This window comes from Gigantopelta aegis, chromosome 9 (assembly GCF_016097555.1).
Source record: "Gigantopelta aegis isolate Gae_Host chromosome 9, Gae_host_genome, whole genome shotgun sequence".
Lineage (NCBI taxonomy): Eukaryota > Metazoa > Mollusca > Gastropoda > Neomphalida > Peltospiridae > Gigantopelta > Gigantopelta aegis.
In genome coordinates, this window is record NC_054707.1 from 20,137,018 (window position 1) to 20,150,037 (window position 13,020).

The window sequence follows — 13,020 nt, forward strand, 5'->3', positions numbered from 1 at the left end:
CAAACTCGTTTAATAAATTCCGTATAGCACTCCCGCTCATGCAATATTCAATCAATCAATCAATCAATCAGTCAATCCACCTACATACCCACCTACCTACCTACAGATCTGTCTGTGTCTCTCTCTGTGTCTCTCTGTATCTCTCTCTGTATCTCTCACTCACTCTCTCTCTCTCTCTCTCTCTCTCTCTCTCTCTCTCTCTCTCTCTCTCTCTCTCTCTCTCTCTCTCTCTCTCTCTCTCTCTCTCTCTCTCTCTCTCTCTCTCTCTCTCTCTATATATATATATAGCATATTATTAGCATTTTTTTCTTCTTGTTTACACACTGGCACTAACTCTATGTAACGTAGCATTGTAATTATTAACCGTCCCTTATATACATTCTTTATACATTGAATTATGTTACTTGTATTGTATGTCAAACTAAAATCCCGAAGAAGACCTTAAATTTGAAGTAGTGGTATGTACACTGACAGTGTTACAGACTGATGGAACGTTCTTCGCAAAGATAGAATGTAATTGTGTGGCTTCAAATAATCATGTGTCAGGTAGCGGTATACCAAATAGCATCTCACCGGGTCAAAGGTGAAAGTGCAACTAACTTTGAATGTCGCATTAAATAAGACCAGTCATAAATGTTTCACACGGCTGTAATTTAATCTTATATTAATGTACCCACTAAAATATGCTTGACAACTGTAGCATGGCAATTTGTGTGCAGAACAAGGGTAGTCAAATATATTTCCCGTTATGGTCTGGAACTAGCAGCATAACCCTTTTTTAAAAAAGATTTACTTTAAGGGTGAGGGGTTCTAGTAATTATATTATGGTTTATACATTTATTGAAATTCTGCGTGTAGCAGTTTTAGCCACGTTACTATTTTCGTCTTTGGGATTTGATTTGGTGGTATACACACTACAAAGTATTTCATGAAACGGCAAAATGATAATTGTTTCAAACACAAATACAAATGTATTTGTATTTGAAATTGTTTAATCACTGGCTAATGGATCTTCATCACTAAACAAAGGATTGTTTAAAAAAACAAAACAAAAAACAAACAACCAACCCCCCTCCAACCCCCCCCCCCCCCCCCAAAAAAAAAAAAACAACCCACCCAGCCATAGTGGTAAAAACGGGCCTTGGTGGTAAAGGCCATCAGACATGATGCTGGTAGGCACTGGAAGGAAATGTTTTATTTAACGACACACTGAACACATTTTATTTACGGTTATACGGCATCGGACATATGGTTAAGGACCACAAACAAACCCGCTGTCGCCATTTGAGCTACTCTTTTCGATTAGCACCAAGGGATTTTTGATATGCACCATCCCACAGACAGGATAGTACATACCACAGCCTTTGTTACACCAGTTGTGGAGCACTGACTGGAACGAAAAAATAGCCCAATGGGCCCACCGACGGGAATCGATCCTAGATCGATCGCGCATCAGGCAACAGCTGTACCACTGAGCTACGTCCCGTACCCGGTAGGAACTGGGTTCACAGCCAAATACCAACTCACACCCAGAGCTAGATTTCAGAGTTCAGTGGATAGATGTATGGCCAATACTGTCAATACACCAGCCTTTTTTCTTACCAAAGGCCCCGCCACATGATACAAATGTGCCTTGTACATGTACAAGAATAGCCGATTGTGCCGAGACAAATTCGATTTAATCGGTTCTCGAACGAGGCACTAGTTACCATGCGTGGGTCACATTTAACCATTAACTCACTCTCCTCGACAGCCCAGATAGCCGAGTTGTGTGGTGCCTAGGACAGCGAGCGTGATCCTTAATTGGAAATAAGCTTGAAATGAAAGAGAATATTCCAGAACTGATAACATTGCAGAGGACGGAGGAACAGTAAATATTTTATAATTATTGAATCTGCTGTCATTTTTTTTTCTCCCTTTGAATCCTTGATTTAAAGTTAAAAAGACCCTAGTTTTTAAACAATATGGTGTATCACTATTAGAGCAGATTTTGATAATTGAAATGAAGACATTATTTGCATTTTAATGTTTAAATTATCGATTTCCAAACTTATACATTTTTTTCTGGTCATCCTGTTGTTTGTAATACTGTGAAATACTTTTTTGATCATTCTAAAAATGCACATACCTCTGAGAAGTAATTGTTATGTAAGGAAATGTTTTATTAACACACATAACACATTTTATTTACGGTTATATGGCTTCAGACATATGGTTAAGAAACACACAATGTAGAGAGAGGAAACCCGCTGTCACCACTTCATGGGCTACTCTTTTCAATTAGCAGCAAAGGATCTTTTATATGCACCATCCCACGGCCTTTGTTACATCAGTTGTGGAGCACTGGCTGGAACGAGAAATAGCCCAATGGGGCCACCGATGGGGATCGATCCTAGTCCGACCGTGCATCAAGCGAGTGCTTTTACCACTGGGCTATGTCCCGTCCCCCATTTGATATGGAGACGAGCTCTAGCTGATTTCAAGAGTCCCCCCCCCCCCTCCCCCCTCCACATTTCAATTACTCTCTTTCCACTCTACTATAACTTTATCCTGATGTGTTACTGGTACATCTTTGTAGAGTAACCAAATTTAGTGTCCAGTTTGACGGGATGAAACTAGGTTGTGACTTTAAACTATTTTATTTTGCAGTGGGTATACAAGGTTCCTTACCATATTAAAGGGACATTCCTGAGTTTGCTGCATTGTAAGATGTTCCAGACTAATAAAGTATTTCTACGATTAAACTTACATATTAAATATACTTTCTTGTTCAGAATATCAGTGTCTGTATATTCAATGTGTTTCTGGTCGTCTTGATATTTGTAAGAAGCCCAAACTGGTTTTGTCTTTAAATAATTTCGTACGTACAAAAAAATAATATGTTAGGAAATAAAATGAAATTTAACCCAGTACAAATATTAGAACAATCAAAAACACATTTAATATATAGCCACTAATATTTTATGCAGAAAAATATATTTGATATGTAATTACAATCGTTAAAAAGTCTCTTTGTCGGTTTCATTTTTAAAATTGTAGCAAACTCAGGAATGTCCCTTTAAAGTTTGTTTTGTTTAACTAAACCACTAGAGCACATTGATTTATTAATCATGGACTATTGGATGTCAAACATTTGCTAATTTGGACCTATAGTCTTAGAGAGGAAACCTGCTACATTTTTCCATTAGTATCAAAGGATCTTTTATATGCACCATCCCACAGACAGGACACCACAAGCACGGCATTTGGTATACCAGTCGTGGTGCACTGGTTAAAAAGAGAAATAGCCCAATGGGACCCTACCATATCATCAATTCTAAAACTATTAAACTCCAAACAAATAAAAACAAATATTCCAATTTCAAATGATTTAATGAAATGAATTTCACACTCCATATTACACCGTGAAACAAATGTCTGAAAAAAACCCATATGTGTACATCCATCTTCTCACTTCGCTAATCACAAATACGAAGGTAGTCATGTATGCCATAATGAAAAACATTGATATTAAAAAAACCTTTATCTTACAATCGGTGCTCATCAAATCAATGGTCTCTCACCCTCATGCCGAGAATTTTGGAACTTCCCTACGTCATCTGTCACAATTTAACTTAATACTTCTGCAACAGATCTGGCTGCGTTGTGTTTTAAAACCGGTAATACCAAAAAACAACACAAAGCATTTTGAATAGTATTTTTTCCTTAATTCAGTTTCAATATTGACCATAATAAATTCAGTATTGGCCATAATGATTTAAAAAAACAAACATTGTGTCCTGTGTCCACCCTCTTCCAACACACTCCCCCCCCCCCCCCCCCCCCCACCACAAATTTTCATCTGGCAGAAATCCTGCTGCAGTAGAACAGAACATGAGTCAGTGATTTACACGAGTTTTCACCAGCCATGTTACTATGAGTGAATCCACATGGCTCAACACAAGTCAGGGACATGTGGGGAGTTTCACAGGTCACTTTCTAACTGTTGTAAAAGATGGCGTCTCCGTTTTTCCAGCTCTCCCTCACTGAGTTCACTTCCCGAACTAGCATTCTGAAAACAAGATGAAAAAAAAGAAAAAACACTTTATACAAATCAATATAATGAGAAAGAAAGAAAGAAATGTTTTATTTAACGACACACTCAACACATTTTATTTTAGGTTATATGGCTTCAGACATATGGTTAAGGGACCACACAGATATTGAGAGAGGAAGCCCGTTGTCGCCACTTCATGGGCTACTTTTTTCGATTAGCTGTAAGGGATCTTTTATATGCACCATCCCACAGACAGGATAGCACATACCACGGCCTTTGATATACCAGTCATGGTGCACTGGCTGGAGCGAGAAATAGCCCAATGGGCCCACCGACAGGAATCGATCCCAGACCAACTGCGCATCAAGCGAGCACTTTACCACTGGTTACGTCCTGCCCCAATTCTCAACAGATCACAAACTGTTACTAATGAAAACATTTAAAACAAAATGTTATGTGTCGCCTTGGAAACTTGGCTCGTTTACATTTGACAAAGTCAAATTGCCCTTTTTAATAATTTTGTGACCTCACATTTAAAACATCTTGAATCTACCAATGGGGATCAGTCTCGGACCGATCGTGCATCAGGAGAGCACTTTACCACTTGGCTACATCCCTCCCTTATTTAGAGAAAACCACAACATTTTTTTCATTAGCAGCAAAGATCTTTTATACACACATTTCAAACAAGTCATTAGAAGAAAAGGAATGACACCCCAGCACACTGTTACAACTTTAGAGATGTCTAAACTTGCTGCCAACATAAAGACTACTGCTTCCAATTAGTCTATCCTTTCCATAAACATGCGACTATTTATATCATGGACTTAAATATACCAGTGCACTGGTGTCTAACAGGGCTCTCTATGTAATGCATTTTATTTTATTTTAGCCAGTTTTCAGATATATACTCTTCAAAAAAGTAGGGGAACCTGAAATATTAATGTTAATATCAACTATTAGACCGAACATACGTTTTGACCACAGACACACCAAAACACATTCCATAGTTTGCACATGCATACGGCAGTTGCCCCGTACACGTGCGTAGGATGTCATTCTCGATTTTGACAATTTTTAGGAAAGTCCATTAATCACTGTGGAACATTATTTCTGTCAATCTTTTTCATTCATTCTTTTTGATCATACAGTTGTTATTGTTTTGTTTTGAGTCATTTTTATTGTTTGAATTTGCGATTTACTGATAAAAAAACCCGTCAACTTTTAAATGTCACTTCTGACCCCATTTTGTCCCGGAGCCGACCTCTGGCCTCCAGAGACGGGCCCCGGGATAGACATGCTTGAAACCTCTGTGGTATAGGTAGGAGCATGTTAAAAGATTAAAGTCAAGTTCTGACTCCAATCGTCGTTCAAGATCTTTGGTGGTCATAAAACCTACTGTAATACTGAACTACCGGTTGTAATGTTTGCCCAATTAATCCACTATTATCTTATAACCATTCCCCACAGCTAATATACCGTACAATTTTGGCAATTGTAAATTCTTATTAGAGTTCCCCTACTTTTTTTGAAGAGGATATAAGAGTATTTCCTTGCAAATGATTAAAATGTGGTTAATTCAAGGAATATTTTATTAGCCAAAGATAAAAATGTTGTGAGCCACTTTGAATGCAATTTAGCACTTAACTAATTTGGCAATGGATAAGGTAAGCTCAGTCTAAACAGCTGTGAATTTTGTAGGTTTAAGTTCTAACGCTTGACATTTTTTAAATAATGTGTTCCAAACTGGAACAAAGCAGCAAACATTTTCAAGTGTCATTTTATCTTCACCTTTTCTCTTCTGGTGGGCGGACTTTCCATCCTCTTTCTTCGGGATCCTCTCTCTCGGTCTCGGTCTCGGTCTCGGTCTCGGTCTCTGTCTCTCTCTCGGTCTCTATCTCGGTCTCTATCTCGGTCTCTGTTGTCTCTTTCACGTTCACGATCATCTTCAGATGCACTTCTTGACGGCTAGAAATAATGATAAACAGAGAATAACTAGTTAATGACTTTGAATATTGGCTTTATTCTTTGAAATTCTGTGATCCATAAAAATTAAGAGGAAAAGCAATTTTTTCCTGTTATTTCAGTTACATTGTATACTGACCTAGCATATGTGTATGACTTTGCTTTAATCGGTCGATGGATTGCATGATAAATTACAGTATTTTAGTGTTGTAAGAAATTAATAAATTACAATTATTCAATATTTTGGAAGACATTAATTTAATCAATTACAATTATTTGTATTTCCGAAAACATAATAAATTTACTTATCCTGTATTTTGAAGACAACAGAGTAGATATTTACTGTTCAAAGATATTTAACTATTTCAGTCAAAAAACTTTAAGTGCTCTTTCCACAAAGGATAATTTTCTAAACAGTTAAAAGTTTGTTTGGTTTACCGACACCACTAGAGCACACTGATTTATTAATCATCAGTTATTGGATCTCAAACATTTAGTAATTTTGACATATAATTGTACCCGCTACATTTTTCCATTAGTAGCAAGGGATCTTTTCTATGCACCATCACACAGACAGGATAACACATACCACGGCCTTTCATATACGAGTCATGGTGCACTGGTTGGAATGAGAAATAGCCCGATGGGTCTACCGATGGGGATCAGTCCAAGACTGAATGCACATCAGATGAGCGCTTTACCACTGGGTTACATCCCGCCGCAAATTTAAAACGGAGAAATGTTTAAAGGTCACTTAAAACTTTATTTATATCATTGTCAGAATTTGTAACATTAAAAAAAGATTGACAATAATCTCATAACTGAAAACTTTCACCAATCTTGCACCATAATCCTAGTTTGACATATTCTGGGATAGCTCTGGTACTCGCCAAATTTGCCAATTTTAAATTTTATTTTAATTTGGCAAAATATTTTCATGTAATAATTGATATTTTATTTTTAAAATAACTGGGCTTGTGCAATTTTTGTAGATAATTTGGCAAACTTTTCTGCTCACCCTGAGCTAACCCTGTATATGTATTAGTAATATAGAATCATCATATCTGTTTGTTATCTAACATTCAATAAGTGTAAAGAGAAAGGAGAATGTAGACGTACCGATCGTGACATGTATTTCTTTTTCTTTGATTTCTTCTTGTGTCTTCTTGATGAAGATCTCACCGACTCGCGATCTTCTGGAAATAATGTCACAACATTTGGTAATATTTGACATGAAGTCTCAGAGAGGAAACCCACTACATTTTTCCACTAGAAACAAGGGATCTTTTATATGCACCATCTCACAGGCAGGATAGCACATACCACGGCCTTTGATATACCAGTCATGGTGCACTGGCTAGAACGAGAAACAGCCCAATAGGCCCACTGACAGGGATCAATCACAGACCGACCGCACAAAAAGCGAGTGCTTTACCACTGGACTATGTCCCGCACTGTAAACATATAAGGAGGAAAATAACATTAGACCAAATATATCTTGAAAACTAGAATGAAGTTACAGTGAGCTTTTCATTAAGGAACAAGGACCGGAAACATATTTCTGGTAGTACTGAAATCTGGTTTTCAAGAAACATGTCCAGATCCTTCATCTCCCAACATAAAAATGTGTTGTGTTTCTTAACACCAATAAAACACATTGATTTTTGTTTTAAAATCATATGCCATTGGATGTCAAATATTTGGTAATTCTGACAAGGGATCTATTATGTGCATTTCCCCGACAGACAGGGATGGGATGAGGAAAACCCCAATCAGAGAATGGGTCGACAAGGGGGTTCGATTTGACATCCTAAGCAGCTCACATGAGCGCTCTACCAACTGAGCTAAATCTCACACCACATAAGTCATAACCCAAAGAAGGAAGGAAATGTTTTATTTAATGACGCACTCAACACATTTTATTTACTGTTATATAGCGTTGGACATATGGTTACGTTCCACACAGATATTGAGGGAGGAAACCGGCTGTCTCTACTTCATGGGCTACTCTTTTTGATTAGCAGCAAGGGATCTTTTATATGCACCATCCCATAGGCAGGATAGCACATACCACTGCCTTTGATGTACCAGTCTTGGTGCACTGGCTGGAGCGAGAAATAGCCCAATGGGCCCACTGATGAGGATCGATCCCAAACCGACCGCGCATCAAGCGAGCACTTCACCACTGGGATATGTCCCGCCCTGCGGTTACATGGCGTTGGACACAGATATTGAGGGAGGAAACCTGCTGTCGCCACTTCATGGGCTACTCTCTTCGATTAGCACCAAGGGATCTTTTATATGCACTATCCCATAGACAGGATAGCACCAGTGTGATGTACCAGTCGTGGTGCACTGGCTGGAGCGAGAAATTGCCTAATGGGCCCACCAACGGGGATCGATCTCAAATTGACCGTGCATCAAGCGAGTGCTTCACCACTGGGCTACGTCCCGCCCCCGACCCGGTGAGGGTCGCCACCTAATGTAAAGATGAACTAAAGTGATAAATCAACTACAAAACCATAAACATTAATCTAATATATGATCTTACTTTGCAAAATGATATTGATCATCTTAATTCAAACAGAAATATTTATTGCACACCAAGGGAATGGTCACACATTTTTTCAGTTAATTAGTTTTTTTGTAAATGGTCTCAGCTGGGTAATAATGATTTATATCCAAGCGACTTTAATATCTTTTCACATTATGAGTTCAATGATTTATTATTTTTCTATCTGCAATCTGAGATCTACCTCACCTCTGTCTGATGCTGAACCTGGGCTCGGTGATCTCGACTCCGATCTCGATTTCTTCTTCTTCTTGGATTTGTGTTTTACAGATTCCGTCTCAGATAGACTCTGAAACAAAAAAGAAAACAAAAACCCACATATTAAATAGACCAATAATATTTTTCCTTTCCTTTTTTTTAGAATTAATAACCTTTAATATTCAGAAAGTTAAAGTTTGTTTTGTTTAACAATACAACAAGGACATTGGTTTATTAATCATTTATTAATCATCGGTTATTGAATGTCAAACAACAGGCAATTCCGACACGTAGTCTTCTGTTGAAGTTTGTTTTGTTTAGTGACACCACTAGAGCACATTGATTTATTAATCATCAGTAATTCGATGTCAGACATTTGGTAATTCTGATATTTAGTCTTCAAATAAAGTTTGTTTTGTTTAATGAAACCAATAGAGCACATTGATTTTTTAATCATTGGTAACTGGGTGTCAAACATTTGGTAATTCTGACAGTCTTCAAAAGAAACCTGCTACATTTTCCCATTAGCAGCAAGGGATATTTTATATGCACTTTCCCACAAACAGGACAGCACATACCACAGCCTGTGATCTTTTATACGCACTTTCCCACAGACATGACAGCACATACCACAGCCTGTGATCTTTTATACGCTTTCCCACAGACAGGACAGTACATACCACAGCATGTGATCTTTTATATGCTTTCCCACAGACAGGACAGTACATACCACAGCCTGTGATCTTTTATATGCGCTTTCCCAGACAGGACAGTACATACCACAGCCTGTGATCTTTTATACACTTTCCCAGACAGGACAGCACATACCACAGCCTGTCATATACCACTCATGTGGCACTGACTGAGATGGGAAGAAACCCAAATTACCCACCAAAGAGGTTTGATCCTATGACCTAGCACCTTGGGAATCTTAAGACCACTACATTGATTTATCATCCATTAAAGGGACATACCCTAGTTTCAACTCGTGAAAATTAACACTTAAGTTTATTTAATCTACAAACCTGTAACACATTTGGATAAAGTTATAATTGAGTGAAACACGAGTCTGTGACATTGAAATGGTGAAATACCCTCTAAAAATAAGACTAAAACTTGACTCCATAACTGTTACTTCCCAGACGCACGTGCATTGTTAAAAATATGAGAAATGTATTTTGTGATGTTAAAAACACCAGGATGACCAAAAACACTCCGAATGTATGGAAATTGATAATCTAAACCATAAAATCTAAGTAAAGTATGATTTCAGTTATCAAAAACAGCTATAACAGTTAAAACTATGCCTTAGTGTTTAAAAACTAGGGTATGTCCTTTAAAGGCCTTTGTAGGAGATATCACTGGCACTATAATTTGCGATATCTCCTGCGATATTCTCCTAGGAGATAGCGCTTCTTATAATCTTGATTGGTCAAAGTTGAATCACAAGACATTATTTTGTTACGTCACTGTGTATGTTTCAACTCTAAACCTATTATTAGTGACGTCACGCCACCGTCATTCTGCTAGTTACCATTTCCAAATATACAGACATTCAACCCACATTACTGACATTGTTTACAATTGTTGCAAACGAAAAGAATGATAATGGATGATAAAAAGAATACCACCCCACTCGTGTCTTGTGATATCATAATTTATCAGCACTCATTGATAAAAGTATAAAAATCCTTGGCAAGGCTCGGATTTCATACTTTCATCAACTTGTGCTGATAAATTATGATATCGCAAGACACTCAAGGAGTATCCTCTATTTCTCTCTCACTGACCATTAACTCAAGTTTTGGTCGGGTATCCCAGACAAATCAAGTGACGTGCCCAGGAGAGTCTGCTTTAACTTTAAACTTAAATATAAGAAGCATGACCAGGAAATTTAATAAATATCCACTTACCGAAGCTGATCTGGACCGCGACCTCTTTGAGCGATGTTTCTTCGATTTCTTCTTCTTGAGGTGTCGGTGCTGACAGGTCTCCTCGACAGCCAACAGGTATTCCTTGAACAGCCTCATCCTCTCGGACTCCAGGGTTATCTGATCAAACACAGGGTCCTTCTCGATCCTTGGCCTCACCTGGCAAACACAAACAAGCATTCTGACTGAAAGTATACCACTACAGCAATACATGTTACCCTACTGGGTCAAATTAAAAAAATTTTTTTATCTCACATGTTAAAAATGGGTAAATCACCATGAAAAGTTAAAGCTGATCTGTAGCAGTATATGATAAAGCTATACACAAAATATCAGCTCAATATTTTCAGGTATTGCAAAAAAAAGAAAAAAAAGTCCATAACTCTGTCAAAAATGAGTAAATCACCATGAAAGTCAAAATTGATCTGTAAAAGCTATACACAAAATATCAGCTCAATATATTGTGAAAAAAACCCATCCAGAAAACTCTGTATGTAGGACAGACAGACAGACAGGACTGAGATGAAACCAATAGTCCCCTCTGGTTGGACTGGTAAGGGACTAATAAGCTAACTCTGAAAACCTTTACACCCACATTATTGGCTTTTCGCCTGCAATTAAGGCTCTCCTAACAGTATACTTAATAAAAAGATTAACAAAAAATACTGCACTATAAATCATAAAATATTAAAATTAAGTTAAGATCAGGGTCCACTTTTTCAAAGGAGAGTTTAGTCGAATATTCTGCTTTTAATTATTAATGCAGAAATACAAAATAAACATTAGATTTATTATGTATAGATACCTTGTTCTAAATCCAATTTCAACATCGTGTTTTCAATTATTATTTGTATTGAATCAATCCTTGGTTTTGATCATTTCTGTTAACAACTGGCACCTTGATAATGATCTATGGCTGACATGCTATTTGATTCCGTGAGGTCACACCATGCTTGTCAATTAAAACATATTTTTGGAAAAATTTAAAGCACATATATATTTCCGTTGACATTAACAAACTATGAATGTGCAACAGTTTCTGATTTTATTACGTATTAAAACAACTGTTGACCACATTTGACATTTGTCCAAAAAAAAAAAGGAAAGAAAAGAAAAAAACACACCAAGAGACAGAACTTTTGATTGGCTGTAATTTAGTGTTCTGAATGGCAAAGTGTTTTTGATTTGTAGAAGGGAACAGAGTATGTTCTAATCGCTACGATGTTAACACCACTTGCATAAGTCATCAGGATTTCAGGGTTTATACATAGCGATTTGCGTTTACTACTACAAGTTCAACAAAAAAATTGTAATGCAAGAACGGCCCTTAATCAGTATCAGTGTCTTCGCAAACAAATGTTAGGACTACTCTAAGTGTTTCTTACATCTTCCCACTTGCTGTCTATCTCCACAGGTGGGTTGGCCACTTTCAACAAACTCTTAAAGGAACTCTCCAGCTTTTTCAACTGCAATAAAGAATAAACATTTATTAGACCCAAAATACAATGCTCAAAGTAAAAAAAACATTTTTACTTTATTTGCACTGATAACAATATTATCATGCTAACAATTTGAAAACATTTTTTTCTTCTCTCTACTTAATGTTAATTCTGAAACAGCCCTTTTTCAATTAATTTAATTTTACAGAAAACTATTTTTTTTCTTCTACCAACCCAATCATGTGTAAAAAAAAAAGAAGGTATTTTACTGACCCTCATTAGAACGAATCAAAACAAGACAAGTGAAAATAATTTGTGTTCATTTACCCATTTTTAATTTATGATTAATTCAGTTTTATTTCAATAATAAATAAAACTATGGGGTTTTGGGTTGGGTTTTTTTTTAAACGCATGCACTGACATGACTATCCAGAGTTACAAATCATGATCCAAGATTCATTGATCTAGGCCTTACAATTTGGAGCTAAACATAAAACACTTAATACAAAGCTAAATGCAACAGTTTACACGATCACTCCCATCAGAAAATAACACTTGTATCTTGCCTTCTAACTTTGTTAAGGCAAGACAAAGTTTAAAGTTTGTTTTTTTGTTTAACGACACCACTAGAGCACACTGATTTATTAATCAACGGCTATTGGATGTCAAACATATGGTAATTTTGACAGTCATAGAGAGGAAACCCACTATAGTTTTCCATTATATGGATCGTTTATATGCACCATCCCACAGACAGGATAGCACATACTACGGCCCTTGATATACCAGTCATGGTGCACTGACTGTGACAAGAAATAGCCCAATGGGTCCACCAACGGGGATCGATATCAGTCCGACCGCGCATCAAGCGAGTGCTTT

At 37.1% G+C, this 13,020-nt stretch overlaps 1 protein-coding gene across 4 annotated transcripts in view; it reads right to left on the minus strand.

Moving 5' to 3' along the window:
- Positions 1–3,353: 3,353 nt before the first annotated feature.
- LOC121381104 (pre-mRNA-processing factor 40 homolog B-like) overlaps positions 3,354–13,020 on the minus strand; it is a 36,215-nt gene continuing 26,548 nt past the window's right edge. For 3 of the 4 annotated variants that reach the window (XM_041510219.1, XM_041510218.1, XM_041510222.1), the window contains exons 19-24: positions 12,088–12,168; positions 10,685–10,861; positions 8,763–8,862; positions 7,121–7,197; positions 5,828–6,004; positions 3,354–4,051 (exon numbers count right to left, since the gene is read on the minus strand). In XM_041510219.1, the coding sequence (XP_041366153.1) occupies positions 3,965–4,051; positions 5,828–6,004; positions 7,121–7,197; positions 8,763–8,862; positions 10,685–10,861; positions 12,088–12,168 (699 nt within the window). In that variant the 3' untranslated portion in view covers positions 3,354–3,964. The remainder of the gene's footprint in view (positions 4,052–5,827; positions 6,005–7,120; positions 7,198–8,762; positions 8,863–10,684; positions 10,862–12,087; positions 12,169–13,020) is intronic. The other variant, XM_041510220.1, reaches the window with a different exon arrangement.